Source organism: Polypterus senegalus, chromosome 10, assembly GCF_016835505.1.
Source record: "Polypterus senegalus isolate Bchr_013 chromosome 10, ASM1683550v1, whole genome shotgun sequence".
Lineage (NCBI taxonomy): Eukaryota > Metazoa > Chordata > Cladistia > Polypteriformes > Polypteridae > Polypterus > Polypterus senegalus.
Genome location: NC_053163.1, coordinates 106449650 through 106464224, shown reverse-complemented (window position 1 = coordinate 106464224; position 14575 = coordinate 106449650). Strand labels below are relative to the sequence as shown.

Sequence of the window (14575 nt, the reverse complement as noted above, 5' to 3'; positions counted from 1 at the left end):
GTTCCTATATGACTACATTTTGAGTTGTAAATCACACTTCTCCACTCTGTTTGTAATAACTTTAAGTTGTGACTGTCTGCACTTTGGTAAAACAAAATGTAAGCAGTAGTTTAAAGAAGGTGGCATTCAGCATGATTTTTCCCCAGAAACTGTTATTTGAAATAGCATATCCTTCTTATTAATTTAAACAATTAAAATATAATTGCCAATGTTTTTTGCAAAACCTAATATTTGATGAAATTGTATATAATAAATGAAGAAAACATTTTATTTATACAGTAATGCATTTTCTGTGAATCTCCTGACAAAGAAATGACGTCAGTGTTTTTATTGCCAACAAATAACAGAACAACTTGGATTTTTGTTTGCAATACAAGATATAATCAGTATTAACATCACAATGATTGTTCACTGATAAAACAGAAATACAATTGTGTTAGAAAATCCACAGCCTATTTTAGAATTTTCTCTGTTTCTGCTTAAACATTACCTAAAATGTGATCACATTTTGCATAACTCCTAAAACAAAGAGAACCCAATTAAATAAATGACATGTTATTTATTAAGGAAATAATCTAGTGTTACATATTTATGTGTGAAAATGTAAGGGAATTTCTAATTTTTCCCTTCAAATGAACTGATAATCCAAGAGTCAGTTGTTTGACTCAATGGGATGACAATCAGGTGTACGCCTACAGAAACTGTCCCCTTAAACTCTGCAGCACCCTGCCCATTGCCAAGCTATTCCTCATCTAGCCCTCACTCTTCATTTAAACAAAAAAGTGTGCTGAACATGAGAAAGCATGAGTGATAAGGGTGGGCAGGGATGAGTTAAATACAAATAAAGACAAACTTGTATGTAAAAAAGATGCCCGGTTTTGATAGTCTGGTCATATTTTGGCTTCTGGAAACGGGATACTGGAGAAATGAAAATCAGGCGTAATCTCTGTTGTAAATATACTGGTGCAACTAGGTATAATAAGAGTAACTCGGCACTTGTGGCTAATGCCACTCCATATGAAAAAGATTCATGCAGATGGAATGAAAAAACTAATTCTGGTGAAAGCCATGATCCCCTTTACTACAGTGGAAAATTGTGTTTTGAAAAGACCCCTTCAAACCCTTAACCAACAAATCTAACCTGTTGTTAAGAAAATATTTTTCACATAGTGTTGCAGATTTGCATGGCCTTGTGTTTTGGGATCACTTCATTACTTTAGATAATGTATTTACAACAATAGGCTTAGCTAGACTGAAACTATTGGCCAAGAAAGGTAACCTAGCCTTATGAACATGTCATGTTTTCAGGTCAAGTCATATTCCAGAAAGGACTGTCCTGAACACGTAACATGAACTGGAATAAGAAATGGTCCATTCCTAAAACAGATACAGAGATGTGGACTTTTCTTGGTGTGTGCTACTATTACAGGAGGTTTATATAATGTTTTGCCACTTATGCATCACTTAAATATCTACTGCCTTACAGGAAAGAATGTTATGTTTTCAATGGACTGACAAACTCCCCTTAATTAATAGACAATGAAATAACAGGCAGACACTATAGCGGGACTGTTAAGCTTTATCTGTATGATTTGGTGTGTAGTGCATAAAACGGACCCGGTGAGTGTCTGCTATTCAGAAAAGCTTTGACATTGCTGTGGCATATGCTATAAATGACATATACAAAAGAATACCTGTGATGGTAACGGAAGGTCCATCACCTTTAAACCACACAGGTCTCTAGCAAGATGGATCACTCATCAGGAGGATGCTGACATATTTTTGGTTTTGGCACTATGCGCATCCCATGCTGGTGGAAACAGAAAGCAGCCTCTTGTACGCTACCACAAATATAGGTTGAATTTCCACATTTCAGTCTTATCAATGGATAGTTTTCTAGGATGGTGGATGTGCACACTGTTAAATAAAAAACAAACTCAACAAATTGTTGTTTCTGCTCGGTGCCTGAACAACTAAAACATATGCATGATAGACCTCTGAAAGTTACATATTAGGTATGCAGGGTGTGCTACTGGCCTAAAAATGCATAACTCGTGTGAGAAGAGTAGTGCCTACCATTACGTAAATGCACCCATCTTTAAGTGGCTCACTCTGAAATGTCATGTTAATTGGTTGTTACTGATATCCTCAAGCTACAGTATACTGTATATGGCAGCTCATTACAATTAGTACGTGATTCTGATGGAGAACCATCCAGGAAAACAATGCCACATCAACAGCTGGACTCTTGGACTCCTTGTCACATCAGTACTTTGATTCAATGCTTTACGTTATCCAGGATAATATGTGCTCTATTGGGAGTTATCTTTTCTTGTCTGTACCACCTAGTCTGCCTGTGACTCATGCTAGGAGGGTTTTGCACCCCCCTCCATATCTCAAAGGACTATGACCTGGGTTAATAAAGTTCAGTGAGTTGTTTGTTACTTTAAGTTCTAAATGGAAATACTTTACATTCTTTTTGTTATTAGTATAGTATTTTCAAATATTCGTATCACAATTCACGATTATACTGTATTTGTGGGAATTTCTGTGGTGCGGAGGGTAGTTTTTTATGTTTTGGTGGAGGGCCGTATATCACCACAGATGAACTGCCCAGACGGACTCTACTGGTAATCGATTATTGCTTTCTTGACCTAAGCGAAGAGGGCGATGTAGCCCAAGTTTCAGATTTAGCGTGTTCACTGTTCAGTAAAAACAGGGATTTGTTCTCGGCATGGTGCGCGTCTCGTTGTGACACACACACACACACACATATATATATATATATATATATATATATATATATATATATATATATATATATATATGAAACCCTTCTCTTACAATTGTATCAAAGGGTAAATGTGTAATTTCCAATAATACGTTCACCAGTCACCACGCAAACGCTCACAGCTACCTAACACGTTATATGACGCACGTGCACGTAGAGATGTAAGCAGGTCTGTAACAGCCAGCAGTTTTAAAGTGGGTTTGTTGTGTTTTACGTGTCCGTATTTGTTAAAGAAAGAAAGAAACGTACTACCTTCCTTCCGCCCTTCAAGGCGCCGACTTGCCTGCCCGCAGTTTGTGTTTGAATAAGGCGGGCAGCTGTTAACTAACGTTTGGTGAGGAATTAAACGTAGAAAAGCCGTTAAACAGGTAGCTTTTTTTGTCTTGTATGTTTTTAATGGTTAAGATAAACACTTAAAAGTTCATAGAAACAAGTCGAATCGGTTAATTACGGCTTTAATGTTAAAAGTGTTGAATCAGTTTATCGTATTTATGACATTATCATAAGTTTTTTCTTCATAGTGCCCCCAAGTGACTTTTGGCGTTTAAATCTTTGAGGAAAGTAGGGCCGGAAATATCGTAGTTGCTTCTTTTTTCCGAATTAATCGAATACAGTCCCAACCTGTAGTATAAGTCGCAATCAACAGGTTTACCTTTACCCCCCATTATCTTTAAAATATTATTTTCAGTCTGCGGTAAACGCCCTATTTTAGCTAATTAGTAAGCACGAAATAAGGACGAGTCAAGGTATTGTTATCGTAGCTGTTAGCACGCAGAATCATTGGGTGTATTTTAACATTTCACATTTTTATTTGGATTGTTTCCTGAAGGCATCGAAATTGGTTCCTTTATTAATAACGACGACGACGACGACAACAGCAGCAGCAAAGGACGGTATGCCCCAAACACGAGTAGTTACTTGATTAACGCAAACACTTGCATATTCAGGAAATTTAAGGAGCATTAACAAAACCCTTCTACATTTTAAAGTAAAAACTGTTATTGATTTACAAATCATTCTGAATATAAAAAAAATTGTTTTGGAGTCTATTAATAGGCACAGTTTCGTCTTCAGTTAATGAATTGGTTGGGCTGACAGTTGGCAGTTCGGAAACGTACCGGTACGAATTATGGAATTACAGTGCCTTCCCGTGTTAAGTCGCCCTGATAAGGTCTTTGGCTGCCAGGCCAAAATTCAACATGTAGAGCTGAATCAGGTCCAAGCCCACCCTCGACTTACTGCATTGCCAAATGCTGTAAAAAATAAACAATCTTTACATTTACAAGAAGAAGAGACCATTCAGTCCATCAAGCACGTTTGTTAATAGCCAAGCTGTCCCAAAAGGATGTATAATTAGTTAGGCATATACAAAATATTATCTTGACTGACATAGCTTTTTTTTTCTCTCCATTGTGCCGTTCAGGACTTCCACTTGAAGAAGTCTGCCCAAAAGTAGAGAAAAACAAGCATCTGCCACTGTATGCGAGCTGCCCCTTAGATTTATAATTTGGCTTTACCCCATACAGCAAGACAAGGGAAGAAGTTTTGTCAGGTAAGACTCTACCCCCTGGATCAGCGAGGGAATAATTGGCAGATACGTAAATGCCCCTTTCTGGGTACACATTGCCGTGTGATAGCATTGTACTCCTGTTGTACATCTCTTGCTACCATAAAATGCTTGCATATCTGCACTAATAAGGCCTAATGCTGTCAAACTGAATGACCTAAAAGTGCCGGAAGTGCAATGCATAACCTTATTGCCACACAGCCTTAGAACACCTAATTTCAAATTCTGGCTTTATGTTTACGTGTTGTGTATAGTTTGTGTGTTCTCCCAATGTTACTTACGTTACTTTCATCCTATATTGGGGGTAATTGCTCAGTTTCTTGTTTACCTGTGAATATGCCTTGATTTTATAATGAGCCATAATAATTGTTAAAGGTACCTTGCAATTTAATTGTTACTTAAACAGGTTTTTTTGATGATTATAAGCCTTCTAGAAACACACAGCAGTGTAACAAAAATTGCATATTAATGTAAATTTTATGTATTTACTGACTTTAACAGATACAAATATTATTCTGAATCCAGTTATTCTATATCAGTATTGAAGGTATATTGCAAATAACTAGCATTTTTAATGTACTGCCATTACTTTAATATACTGTTAATCAGTTTATGATTATTGGCTGTTTAAGGAAGTAGTTTTTGAGGCTTGTGGATTTATAAATATTGATTATTTTATCATAATTCAAAGAGTATAGAAGATCTCAAATGATAAGAGGCACAGAGTTTAGATGTTAGCATCAAAATCTTATTTAAAAGTACAAAGATATAACACGATTGTTTAGATATAGTGCATCCAGAAAGTATTCACAGCGCATCACTTTTTCCACATTTTGTTATGTTACAGCCAAAATAGATTAAATTCATTTTTTTCCTCAGAATTCTACACACAACACCCCATAAAGACAACGAGAAAAATGTTTACTTGAGGTTTTTGCAAATTTATTAAAAATAAAAAAACTGAGAAATCACATGTACATAAGTATTCACAGCCTTTGCTCAATACTTTGTCGATGCACCTTTGGCAGCAATTACAGTCTCAAGTCTTTCTGAATATGATGCCACAAGCTTGGCACACCTATCCTTGGCCAGTTTCGCCCATTCCTCTTTGCAGTACCTGTCAAGCTCCATCAGGTTGGATGGGAAGCGTCGGTGCACAGCCATTTTAAGATCTCTCCAGAGATGTTCAATCAGATTCAAATCTGGGCTCTGGCTGGGCCACTCAAGGACATTCACAGAGTTTTCCTGAAGCCACTCTTTTGATATCTTGGCTGTGTGCTTAGGGTCGTCATCCTGCTGAAAGATGAACCGTCGCCCCAGTCTAAGGTCAAGAGCGCTCTGGAGCAGGTTTTCATCCAGGATGTCTCTTTACATTGCTGCAGTCATCTTTCCCTTTATCCTGACTAGTCTCCCAGTTCCTGCCGCTGAAAAACATCCCCACAGCATGATGCTGCCACCACCATGCTTCACTGTAGGGATGGTATTGGCCTGGTGATGAGCGGTGCCTGGTTTCCTCCAAACGTGACAACTGGCATTCACACCAAAGAGTTCAATCTTTGTCTCATCAGACCAGAGAATTTTGTTTGTCATGGTCTGAGAGTCCTTCAGGTGCCTTTTGGCAAACTCCAGATGGGCTGCCATGTGCCTTTTACTAAGGAGTGGCTTCTGTCTGGCCACTCTACCTTACAGGCCTGATTGGTGGATTGCTGCTAAGATGGTTTTCCTTCTGGAAAGTTCTCCTCTCTCCACAGAGGACCTCTGGAGCTCTGACAGAGTGACCATCGGGTTCTTGGTCACCTTCCTGACTAAGGCCTTTCTCTCCCGATCGCTCAGTTTAGATGACTGGCCAGCTCTAGGAAGAGCCCTGGTGGTTTCGAACTTCTTCCACTTACGGATGATGGAGGCCACTGTGCTCAATGGGACTTTCAAAGCAGCAGAGCTTTTTCTGTACCCTTCCCCAGATTTGTGCCTCGAGACAATCCTGTCTCGGAGTTCTACAGACAAATCCTTTGACTTCATGCTTGGTTTGTGCTCTGACATGAACTGTCAACTGTGGGACCTTATATAGACAGGTGTGTGCCTTTCCAAATCGTGTCCAATCAACTGAATTTACCACAGGTGGACTCCAATTAAGCTGCAGAAACATCTCAAGTATGATCAGGGGAAACAGGATGCACCTGAGCTCAATTGTGAGCTTCATGGCAAAGGCTGTGAATACTTATGTACATGTGCTTTCTCAATTTTTTTATTTTTAATTAATTTGCAAAAATCTCAAACTTTTTTCACGTTGTCATTATGGGGTGTTGTATGTAGAATTCTGAGGAAAAAAATGAATTTAATCCATTTTGGATTAAGGCTGTAACATAACAACATGTAGAAAAAGTGATGCGCTGTGAATACTTTCCGGATGCACTGTATACCCATACCTTCTAGGCTGGTTAATTATCTTGCTCAGGGTCAAATAGTGAGTTTGAGGTTAGGTTTGAACTGGAGAACTTGTGACTTGTCTTTCACATTCCTAAAGCATTAGACCACATTGTCTACTTCAACACTATGGAATGCTGTAAAGATCTCATTGATTTGTTTATGTAATTCTTTAGATTATATTGGCAGTGAATACAAGCACAGACCTCAAAGTTGTTTTATTAAAAATCATTCACTTTAGCTCAAAATAAAATATACAGTATAAGTGAAGGAGGGTATCTGTGTTATTCAGCAACTGGAAACTTGGTTGGAAAGAAAAGTAGGCAGCAGAATCCTCAAGTACTGATCTTTTTAAGACATATCCATCAGTATTGTTATCTACAAATTTATTTTTGTGTTTCTGTTTCCTAAATATTTATTTTTAGTATTGTATCTTTACCTTAGCATTTGACAGTAAAAAAATCACGTGCCTTGTATGATACAGATTTTACTTTTCCTGTTTCTGTGCTAGTTGTTTGCTATAATTAACATAATATTCTTACCAACAATAGTATTTCAAATCTTATACAGAATGTGTAGAGAAATTTTAAAAAATGTACAGTAAGTCAAGGTTATTATAGTTTTGCCGTTTTATATTAGTTTTTATTTCTATATTTTTTCTGACCTTACTTGGAAATTCAGTTTAGTTTTAGTTTTCCTTCATCGTGTATTTTTAGTTTCAGTTTAGTTTTTATTTCACAATGACAATTCTATTTTATTTTTATATCTATTAGTTTCAGTTTTAGTAATTATGGCATTGAGCTCCTACAGAGTTTAGTTTTGTGTCACAATCAGACAGAACTGTACACAGATTTGGATACAAGTTTAAAAGTTAGTGGAAGCTTACTTCACCACATGGTTTAATATCTGGTTTTGTTTTTGTCTGATAAAAACAAACATAATCAAAACTAGATACTGAATATGAACAATTTTACACAATTTTGTAATTTGTAAAATATTTTCTCATGAAAATCACAGAGGCTTAGGAAGAACAGGGTCTTAGGCTTGAATCAGTGTGAGGAACCCACCTAGCTGTATTGAGGGAAACAAAGAAAAACAAGCATGTAGTGTGAAGGTTAGGGGCAGTGAGACTTGAATAGCCCACCATAAGAACAGTAAACCCATAATGAGCAGAGCAAGAGCAGGTAATAAGAGTATGGACAGGCATAAAACAACAAAGACACCATCTGAGATTAAGAACAATATCTACAACATTATCTAAACCTGTTTATGCAGAGCAGGATCGCAGGAAACCTGGAGTCTACCCCAGCAGGTTTGGTTGTAAGGCCGGAAAAATCCCTGGTATGCAATATGTATGATAAGGCTGATGTTAAGAACAAAAAGAATATGCTATTTCAACTATCTATTTTGAGAAAGAGAGAGAGAAAAACATTGAAAAAAGGGAGACAAATATTTTTAAATATAATTCTGCTAATGAATTACTTTCAGGGTGGCATGGTGGCGCAGTAGTAGTAAGGAGACTTGGGTTTGCTTCCCGGGTTCACCCTGTTCTCCCCGTATCTGCGTGGGTTTCCTCCCAAAGTCCAAAGACATGCAGGTTAAGTAGATTGGCGATCCTAAATTGTTCCTAGTGTGTGCTTGGTGTGTGTGTGCCCTGTGGTGGGCTGGCACCCTGCCCGGGGTTTGTTTCCTGCCTTGTGCTGGCTGGGATTGGCTCCAGCAGACTCCCATGACGCTGTAGTTAGGATATAGGGGGTTGGATGGATGGATGGATGAGTTGTGAATATGAACTAAAAAAGATTAAATTTAATAAATATGAAATAAATAAAAAAAACATTAGTATGTTTAGTTTTTCATCACTTGTCAGACTACTTGTTAAACGATGTTTTTAAAGCAAAAGTGATTGGTAAGCAACAATATGCTGATCTTGTATGATGACCTTGTCAGTCTCTCGATCAGTGCCGTTTTATTTTCAAAAACTGGGAATGGTCTCCCCTAGACTTTCTTGTGTACTCAGGTATGGGGATGGATATTTGAGGAGTAAACCCCAAGACAAGAATTATATTTTTATATTATGTATATTAAGGAATCATCAACAACAGATCAAATTAATAATATATTGAACAATTATTGTAAAAGTAAAGTTGATTTAATCGGTCTCTGCAGCTGCATAAATAAAAAAAAAATGAGTATGTGTTCAGGTAAATTGAACTTCTGGGTGATGGATTTGGCCCAAAAGTTAATACAGATCTACAATTGTGGTGTAACAACCACATGCCGAATTTCATCCATCTAGTTGTGTTTTTGAGTTGTCGTGTTTACACACACACAGACATAATTCTAAAAACGGTATTTTCAGACCCAGGGAGGTCTAAAACGTCAAGATTCATCAAAATCATGAGGTTAAATTTTTTTCATGATTACTATACTTTATCTGTACTTCGTATATGAGAAAGTAAAAACGGTTTCTCCCGTACGAAGTGGCAGGTGAATTGCTGTCAACAAAAAGCAGTCACCTGAGAAATAAACTGAAACGTTACTCATGATTTTTCTGTCCAAATGGTAAAGATTTTGTTAACCAGCTCAGTCTGATTTCAGCCATTTGAATTACATCTTGATATACAACAAGCGCAAAGAAAGGCGGCACATAAATCACTTTCTATTTCACACATTTTACGCACCCGTACTCACTCTGACACCACAAATGCTGTATGAACAGCCGCCCCCCGTCACAGCCACCAATCACTGGATGAATATGTGCGGGCAGCTCGTGGGGAATTACTTCTGTTTTAGAGTTAATACTTACAAGGGTTAAAGACTAACAGCAAGAATATTCATTCAAAAACGAAAACTAAAAATATTTTAGTAAATTATTATTTTATTTCAGTTAGTCTTTCCAGCTACTTTAATAGTTTCATTTGTTTTAGTTTTTCATTTCAGTTTTCTTAATTATTTTGTTTCAGTTTATGAAAATGTTTTTTTAATAATAGTTTCAGTTTTGATTTTAGTTTTCGTAAACTTATAATAACCTTGCAGTGAGTAGACCCTATCCCAATAGCATATGCTGTGTGCAGGTGGAGCAAACTGAAGATATGGAAGACGAATATATAGTTTAATGTACAGCTTGAAACAACATTAGATTTAAAAAACTCCATAGTAATTGCAGAATACTGTTCAAGACTATATGGTTGAATTTTAGTAAATACAAAATGTCCTTATAGAATAAAATACACATGTATAAATATGTAACATTTGTAAACAGGGTACACTAAAAACAGTCAGATCTTAGGTTATGGCAGTTCAGCAGATACAAACAACGACATAATACTCCCCTTTTTTTTTACAAAATAAATAAGTTTATATCTCGTGAGAAGGTATCAGTTGTCAGTTAATCTCAGACTACCATTAAGCTTTTTTGAACTATATGCATAATATGTCATTATCAATAACTGTAGAATGTTTAAGCATAAGGTCAACATATTTTAGATACACTTTTTGTTTTTTTTGTTTAAAGTTTCCTAATATTGCTTCACTGTAATTTTAATAATACATTTGAAACATTTATCTGTAAAGTTTTCTGTAAAGACAGTAAAAATTTGTAAGGCTTTATTACTTAATTTCAATTAACAGTCATTTTCTGTGCAAATTCCAGCTTGCATACCAAAATCGGGTTATTAACTTCAGCAGGAACAGAACTCATATGTAACCCTAAGGCTGCCTGTATAACCTTTTTTCCTTTTCAAAAGCAAGATAACAATAACTTCACCCTTTTTCTTCATTATGAATTTTTTTTTTAGAAATCTTAAGATTTGAACTTTGTAGGAACAGTTTGTGCATCAAAATTCAGGTATGAGATTTTTCTAATTTTACAAATGTAAAAGCATATTTTTAAAAGCAGAATTTCTCCTTGGGATTAATAAAGTATGTATCTATCTATCTATCTATCTATCTATCTATCTATCTATCTATCTATCTATCTATCTATCTATCTATCTGGTTTGGTCAGGAGTAGACAAACTTTTAAACATCTTTTTGCTTTTTTATTTGCTGGAGATTAGTTTCAATAGTCTTGGCACGATACTTTTAAGAATTGGTTCTCATGGCTTGGCACATGTACACCTTGACAATTCAATCTTTCATCAGCATTGTGTGTCTTTCTTAACCAGGGTAGAATGGATAGAAGTCGGGATTGGAGTAATCAACATGTTTATAAAACGTTATCTTGGAAGTTGCTACAGTTGGAACATCTCAGAACATCACTTGAGTTGGATCTGAGAGCTTTTACTCACCAGGTAGAGGCAAATGAATTATATTTGACTTAAGGATTGGTGATATAATTTTAAAGGTGCACAGTCTACTTATCATTTTAAAGCAGTTACTTCTCATAATACGAACACAAACAGCATGGAAGTTGTAAGCAAAGAAACAGGTTCATTGATGATCTGGGGCCTCATGTATAACGCCGTGTGTAGAACTCGCACTATAACATGGCGTAAGCACAAAAGCCGAAATGTGCTTACGCACAGAAAAATCCAGATGCAGGAATCTGTGCGTACTCCAACTTCCACGTTCTTCCGCTACATAAATCCCGATCAGCGTTAAAACTAACGCTCGTGCACGCGCTTTATATAACGCCCCAACTCCTCCCAGAATTACGCCTCTTTGAATATGCAAATCAATATAAATCACCCTTAAGCACAGCCTTCTGTGAAAAGACAATGGGAAAAGCACAGGGGAAAATATAACGATTTCAGCGAATACCAAGTGGAGGCAAAGGAAAAATATACTATTTGTTCAAATAAACCGTAGTATAATCAACAAAAGGAAGTTGATCGAGTGACATAGCGTGTTGGAGAAACTTGAAAGCTCAGATATCAGTCGCCGTGAAAAGGCGAGTCGTAGCCTACCGTCTGAGTGTCATATGAAAGCTTTTTAGGGTACAGAGAAAAAAAAGGCACATTGGGGAAAAAAAGCACGAAATGTCAACTTCAATCTCGAAATTTCCACTTTAATCACGTAGTTTATTTTATCATTAAAGTAGAACATCATAAACATCATCTTAAAATCATTTACTGAACCAGTATCTCAAATCACACCGTAATTAAAGTAGCACGTTAAATGCTTTGTTTTGTATTTGATCTTCTATGTGATCTATGTGTGTGAATCACTACTTGCTTCTTAAACCGGCTCTCTTCCTCCGACTGTACACAGAATCCATTACATTCGTAATATTACAGCTCTCTGAATAACTAAAATACTGACATGTATACGTGATATCATTAAGAGTTAAAGCACGTTATTAAACATGGGTTTTACAGCGCAGCGATTGTGCACGACCATCGATGAAATTATTTATTGCAGCAGTAACAGGGGCGGCTCTAGGTTTGTGGTGGCACTGGGCAGAAAAAGAATCGGTGGCTCCTTCGCTCGCCAATGTCAGTGAGGTAGCTTATGCACGGCGGATGGCCACGTCTGTTGCAGACACTGCATAGCCGCCTCGTGCTCATGACACAAGCATTTAACTTTTGTCGAAATTTGCCGCTGCATTTTTAGCTGTGTCGTTATTTTCTCTTTCGGTTTTATATTCAATATGTATTGGCGTGGCCGCCCATGCAGTTCTTGCTATTCTTTCTCCAAGTAACCGATTGCCACACAATCAGCTCTGTAATAGATGTTAAGCCATCTGTAAACTTAGAGCGCTGATTCTTTAAAGTTTTAGGAACATTGAAATATCTTCGTAGTACATGTTTAATTATTCTATCCTTCACGCCAGTCTCAGTGAAGAATATAGATTATTTAAATTAAGTTAAAGTTTTACCTGTATAATATAATAAACATATTTTACTGCATTTCATCTTAAAAATGATATTGTCATCATATGTAAATACGCACTTTATAAAGTGGCTCAGGTTGTGCAATATTATAACTGTAGTACAAGTTTACAGTGAGGTAATTGTACTTTTAAGTACAAACCGTTCTACAAGGAGCAATGATTGAGTGCATTTGTAGTTCTTGGGATGAAACTGTTTCTGAACCACGAGGTCCGTACAGGAAAGGCTTTAAAATGTTTTGCCGTGGCTGAGGTAGCGTGTGCCTGATGCTGTATACCGATAATTCTCTTTCCGAACAGCTGCTGCTGTGATTCACACTCAGATACAGTGATATAAATACTCCGAGTGCTGCAGTGAGAGTAATATGGAAAAAGATGATCCGCTGTGGCAACTCCTAACGGGAGCAGCTGAAAAAAGAAGGTGCAGTGAGAGTAACAACGCTAAAGCAGTTGTGGTATTTGGAATACTATGGCTGTTCCCTGGACCATTATATTGTTACAAGTTAATTACAATCAGATGCGTTACAATAATAAACAATATGCGGTTAGTTTCAGTGTATTTATAAAGCCGCGTCAGGAAAATAAGGTGTAACCACACAGGAACAGTAGCATTGCTTTGGCGCTGGGTGCCGCCAGTCTGCAAAACCGAGCGGAGAACTTGCGTACGACAAGGTATGAGGTACCGTGGAAAAGTGCGTGGCTTTACGCCAAGTGTAGGTTTTATACATCGCGATTTGAATGTGGAAAGTTCTTACGGAACATTTCTATGCGTACGCACCATTTATATATGAGGCCCCTGGTTTTTATTTTTCTTCACAGACAGATTATTGAATACTAATTAATAGTTACAAGAGTTGTCTATTTAGGAAGGTCTTTTAAAGGTACTTGCATCAGTATACTGAAATAAGTGACTTATCAATTTTTGTAAATATTCTATAATTATGTTTTTATGTGTTTAAAAACTACTGTGTGCTTTAAAAATTACTGTGTGCTGAGTAGGGACTCTAAGCAGAATGGAAACTAATTCACATTTGAATTTTTCATTTTACTTGATTTATTTATTTATATGTTTGTTTCTATTTGCCTGCTTGCCTGATCATTGGCATGATGCTTATGTGGGGGATAATCAAAGATGAAAAGCAGTACTGAAACCTTTGCTTTTTAATCTTTCATTTATAATGGCAAACTATTGAAAACCAGCAAAAAACAAATAGAAAAAAATTACATGTTGTAAACTACTAAACACCTGCAGCTTTCCTATTGAAAATATATATAACTTTAATATGTAATCTAGTGAAAGGTACAAGCATCAGCTATCAGGGTTACCAGCATAATCCCAGTTTTTATATAAGTGCATTGTAGCATCATACTGTTCCTTAAACTGTAGAGAATATACAGTACTTTTTATTAGAAACTAGCAAAATACCCGAGCTTCGTAACGGCGAAGTACTGCCTTAAAATTTGTGCTGTGCTGTGCGCTGAGCTTACTCTTGAGCATGCAACGTACAGTTGGCCATGTGAAAAGTAATCTTGTTTCAAATCCCACAGCTTGGATTGCTGCTGTCATAATCGGTTTGAGTTTCATGGTTTGTTTCAATTATGACAGTATTTGTAGGACTTGTGTTGAAGAGACATTCTGTCAAGCGTTGTAAGCATACAACCGGTTTCATCGATAACTTCACATCCAGCTTTTGAGAGTTTAAACATTCATAAATATCAAAATGTCCACTACTGAAATCGTCACCTGTGAATCTAAGATGTTTAAGAGGCATTGGCTGTTGTCGAAAGGTGTAAAATATTTGGCCATTTCGGTACACTTGAAAGCAGCAACCGAACATTTCAGCGGCAGCCATCAACTCACATGCAGATCCATAGGTGAAGGGCTTAAGGATTTCACTCTTATAGTGCTCCTGTGTAGTATAATTATCTCCTGTACCGTCATTCAATACATAAGACACAATGT

The 14575-nt window shown here is 36.8% G+C and overlaps 1 protein-coding gene across 2 annotated transcripts in view; it reads left to right on the top strand.

The window, feature by feature from the left end:
* Window positions 1-2974: 2974 nt before the first annotated feature.
* Window positions 2975-14575, top strand: part of LOC120537394 — a 51231-nt gene continuing 39630 nt past the window's right edge. Inside the window, exons 1-4 of one of the 2 annotated variants that reach the window (XM_039766300.1) lie at window positions 2975-3159; window positions 4215-4343; window positions 10580-10629; window positions 10949-11074. In XM_039766300.1, coding sequence (XP_039622234.1) covers window positions 10955-11074 — 120 coding nt within the window. In that variant the 5' untranslated portion in view covers window positions 2975-3159; window positions 4215-4343; window positions 10580-10629; window positions 10949-10954. The remainder of the gene's footprint in view (window positions 3160-4214; window positions 4344-10579; window positions 10630-10948; window positions 11075-14575) is intronic. The other variant, XM_039766301.1, reaches the window with a different exon arrangement.